Below are 4816 nucleotides of genomic sequence, written 5' to 3'. Positions count from 1 at the left end.
CCTTGTTTCTAATTGGTGGGATGGTTAGGGTTTGTGTGTGAACAAATGAGAGAATAGGTCTTATGGTATTTGGAAGTCATAGAGTATGCTTGTAGGGTTGCTAGGATTACCTTGTTTCTCCCTAAACTTTCACTCACAACTGTTCCACAATGCCTAGTCTTTTTTTAATAGTAACAAAACTCCCATTCGATTCATCGACTTATCTGTTTTTTCAAACTTTCAACCCGTGATTTGAACCAATCACCCTCGGGTTGGCATGGATTTTGTTCAGGTTGAATTCGAACAATATAAAAAATCAAAACCATCTTCATTGATTTGGTTCATCAGGTCGATCTAATTCAATAAACACCCCGTAGATTCTTTTCAAGTTTCAATCGTTTAGATAGAAAATCATCATCCACCACTTATTTTCACTTGCGGCTAAAGTGACAAAGCAATCAAAAAGAAAAACATGAGAAATATAATTAGTGATATGATATAAAAATTTAAACGAAATAAAAGATATAATTGAGATGGAAGGGAAATGAGTTGTGAATATATCAAAATTAAATAAAAAAAATATATACAACATGTGTAGTGGGTTTTGTTTGAACTAGTTTCTTGATTTTTTTGCAAGAACTACTCTTTGCACTCTTGTTTGCTTGTTTCCTGTTGAAGTACCTATTTGTACTTCCTATATATATATATATATATATATATAATATTTTGGCTTACCTAAAAAAAACTTGATAATTGAAAAATTGAAAGGCACACAGCAAGCAAGGTGGACCTCTGGGTGGGGTTGGAATTGTCTTGTAGCCTTCTACGATTAAATTAGTCAATGTCCATTTCATATATATATATATATATATATATATATAATAAAAGGTAGCTCACTTTGACTTAAGGGAAATGATGGGATTTGCATCGCGAAGGGTAGTTCAAACCCCGACGAATGAACAAATTTACTAATAATTAACAACTAACATTTGCCTATAAATATATATATATATATATTTGTGTGTGTTTATTTTAGTGTTAGATTCAATGCAAATGTTTAGCTTAATGTATTAATAGAGAAGTTAGAATTTAACATGCATTTTCAATTTAAACTATAATGTAGATGAATAATAATTCATACACACCTCATTTTTTTTATCTCATTTTCACTCATTTTCTTTTTTATCTTTATCTGCATTTATTATCAGATCACATATAGTATTACTCCTTCCTTTCTGTTTTTTCTCTTCTTTAATTATGTAGGTGGAGGTGAAAAATATTGGTAAACAAAATATTATTGATGTGATCGGAGAAACAATATTCTTATCATGTTGACTTCGAAAGAGATACAAACGCACACATATTCAGTTTGTCAATGTAGAGACACACAGTAGCAGCCAAAAATGATGGTGGAATAAGTTTGATTGATATTCCTAAATCATAACCACAAATAAATCAAATTCAATCCGAAGGGTCCCAGAACTGTTCCCTGTTTGGATCTCTGTTTCAAGCTTTCAAGCTTCAAGGGTACAAAGGATTGAGGTTTTTGTTCAGCTACATTAATTGTGTGTCTTGGAAAGCATTGTGTATATCAACAAACACCAGACCAGACCCTTGCCAAACGTGGAAGTCATGCACCAACCCACTGACACCTTCTAGTTTCCATGGTAGTTTGTCTTTCTCCATCACCTACCCACATAATTGAGACCTAAATACCAACAATGAGTATCTTATTCTCTATAGTCTATAATGAAAAAGGAAAATCTCAATACTCTTGTCCCCCCACTAACTCCTTAATGATCCCAGTGTTTCAGTTAAATTCAGATTTCAGATCCAGAAATGGTCCATATACCCTTTTGCCTGTCTAACTTTAATTTCTCCATGCAAAACCTCTTTTTCTCCCCCCCCCCCTTTCTGCTCTATATGCTTGTTTAATGTTATAGATACACATACTAAGGGAAAAAGGTGCATATTGTTAAGTAGCATGCTAAAGAAAAAAGAAAAAAAAATCTTAAAAAGAGAAAAGGAAAGATTCCACAATTTGATTTGATCATCAGTGGGTGAGAAAGAGAACACGAAGATAAGAGTGTATGAGTAATCTATTGCTCAACACTCTCATTTTCTTCCAATTTAAGACTTATTCACATTTCATATAGACCGAGACTTAATCAGTGTGGGTCAATCTCAAGGTTGCAACGTTGTCGCTCTAATACCGTTATTGGGCCACAAGCCGCATAAAATTCTAGGAGATCTTCACATTGGGATAAACACCAAACCAAGAATTAGACCTAAGAGAAAACGGATACCCAAAATTTTCTAAAGATAAGGAGGAATAGGAGGGATGAAGCGTTTTGTTCTGTTTTTTGTGCAAGATTTCAAAACTCAACAACCAATATAACCACAGTTTCGGCGCCGTTTGACCATAACTTATCATTCAACAGTCGCAAATAATTGAGAATGTAATTGAAATCCATTAGCCATTGGTGCGGTATTACTTTATGGTGATAGATAGACCAAATTTGATCATGGTGAATTCAGTGACTCAAAACAAAGGAAAAGAAACAAAATCTTGACCCTACTTACTGTCAATTCATAATAGCAGTGCACCAATTATTCTCACGCATCAAAATTTCTTCAAGAAAAGAAGATCATCTCATTAAAGTAACCACAATTGAAAGGAGCAACATTCTGTTGATTTTCCTTTTATACATATCAAGAAAAAAAGAGAAAAAAAGATCCTAAAAAGTAAAAAACCACAAATTTACATGACCAGAAGATAATAAAATTGAGGCCATGATTTCTGGGTCTGGGTTATCACAAACAAGATCATCAGAAATTCAGAAGCCAAAGCATCCATGATGATGATGAAGGCTCTTGTGCCTATCAATCAAGCCCTGAACGTTTCTGAATTCCTCAACATGGCAAGGGATGGTGATGGTTCCTTTCTGATCGAATCCATACTCTTCCTCTGCCTCCTTCAGAAGCTGCATGAACAGAGGATGGTTCAAGTACATCACAGGAACCACAAACCTCTGTTTCTCTTCGCCCTGTCCCACCTTGATCGCCATACACCCTTTCGGAACGCCTCGGAATTCTTGCTGCTTCTTCCCATCGCCGCCGTGCGAATGAAAGCTCTTGGGACTCTTTTCACCGCAACCCATTTCTTCAAAACCAGAGAGATTGAATCTTTGTGTGTTTTTGTGTATGCGGCGGGTGGAAAATCTCAGTGGAAAGTTTCTGAGTGTCTCAGAGTCATTGAATAACAAACGAAGAAACGCATAGTGATGCAAAGACTAACAGATTGTGCTATATTATAGGGACATGAGATAGATTTTTCAATTGAGTTGGGCCACAAGATTGTAGGATTCTAAACCGTTTGATCTTTGGTTGGTGATCATGATCACCATCCAATCATATAACTCCAAAAAAATTGAGATATAAAATTGAGTTTAAATGTATAAAAGTTCTGATATTTTATTTGGAATTTTTCAATGATCATTATGTAAATATATCAAGTTGTTAAAAAATAGGATAGATATATCAAGTTGTTTAATTTTAATTAATGAAAAGTTAAAATTGAATAATTATTTAAATATGTACTTAATTAATACTAATAATTATGTCAAAAAAAATTAATACTAATAATTTAGATTTGTTAGAAAGTAGTACTACTATTATTCTTTGATTTAATATCTATTTAATTAAAATAGCTAGTTAATGTTTTTTTTTAAAGAAGAGGTAGTTAATGTTAATTTGACTTTTATTTAAAAGGGATGTGTATGTCAAAGTGATTTCCTAAGAAGCCGTTCATGATGTGGTTAATCGCATCAAGATTTTTTTATTTTTTTTATAAGCTGAGAATTGTTTTTTACATTAAAAAGATAAATTGCACCCGTCATATATTAATCTCTAGACCTTCACTTCTACAACTCATATGTCTTCCAACTCTTATCACTTAAGTTATCACTCGGAAACAACGCATCAATATTGAGTATTCAACATGAATAAGAAAAAAAGTAGGCTTGAATTAGATGTTAATGATCATTAACTCATCAGGTGAAATGTCTGTTTCATCTTTTGCCCAAAAAAAGGCAGTACATTTAAAAACAATTATGGTGTTATAAATGTTATTAATAAAAAATTCATGCTAAAATTCTTCCATAAATGTCTATATATATGAGTTTAATTTGTATATAATCATAAGTCTTGTTTAGTGGGCAGAATAGAATAAGAGTATGATAGACTTTTATCATATTCTTTGTTTGAAGTAAATAGGATAATGATAGGATATGATATAAATAATGACAAATGTATTAAATTTTTTTTTGAATAAAAAAAATAATATTTATCAAAAATTAATTTTCTAAATTAATTTTTTTAAAAAGTGATTACTCTTAATTTTTTTAATATTTTTATAAATTAGTCTAGGTTTTAAAATTAACTAAAATTAAATTATTTTTTATTAATTAGCATTTTTTTGAAGGGAGCCTATTTTAATTTAAATTGTGTAGTTCACCGGTTGGTTTTAACTTAGTTTATTTCAAATTACTTTAGAGATTAATTAAATTTAAAAACTATTAAGAAAATGATTCATTTTTCAAAAGTAGTTTAAAATTTAAATTATAAATTTCAACCAAATTCAACCCCAAACAACTTTTGTTTAAGCTTTGTGTGAAGATTACAACTTCGAAGTGTGGTTTTGTAATGAAAAAACCAAGGTTATTAAAACCGGACCGGTGATCAAACCGGTGAGGGCATTGGTTCAAAGTTTATTGGTTCAACCGTATTTGAACCGTGGTTTAACCGGTATTATCGCAATAAATTAAATAATACTATT

General features: G+C 31.5%; 1 protein-coding gene across 1 annotated transcript; it reads right to left on the bottom strand.

The window, feature by feature from the left end:
* Nucleotides 1–2608: 2608 nt before the first annotated feature.
* On the bottom strand, nucleotides 2609–3274 carry LOC130742757 (auxin-responsive protein SAUR32-like). Its single transcript, XM_057594858.1, has one exon. It carries the CDS (start codon nucleotides 3138–3140, stop codon nucleotides 2817–2819), a length of 324 nt encoding a protein of 107 aa, XP_057450841.1. The 5' UTR covers nucleotides 3141–3274; the 3' UTR covers nucleotides 2609–2816.
* Between the last annotated feature and the right edge of the window lie 1542 nt (nucleotides 3275–4816).

This window comes from Lotus japonicus, chromosome 3, assembly GCF_012489685.1.
Source record: "Lotus japonicus ecotype B-129 chromosome 3, LjGifu_v1.2".
NCBI lineage: Eukaryota > Viridiplantae > Streptophyta > Magnoliopsida > Fabales > Fabaceae > Lotus > Lotus japonicus.
This window is presented reverse-complemented; position numbering and strand designations above follow the sequence as displayed.

Bases quoted from the DNA above. Each gene is read 5' to 3' on its own strand.
- LOC130742757 (XM_057594858.1), bottom strand. From the start codon at position 3,140: ATGGGTTGCGGTGAAAAGAGTCCCAAGAGCTTTCATTCGCACGGCGGC.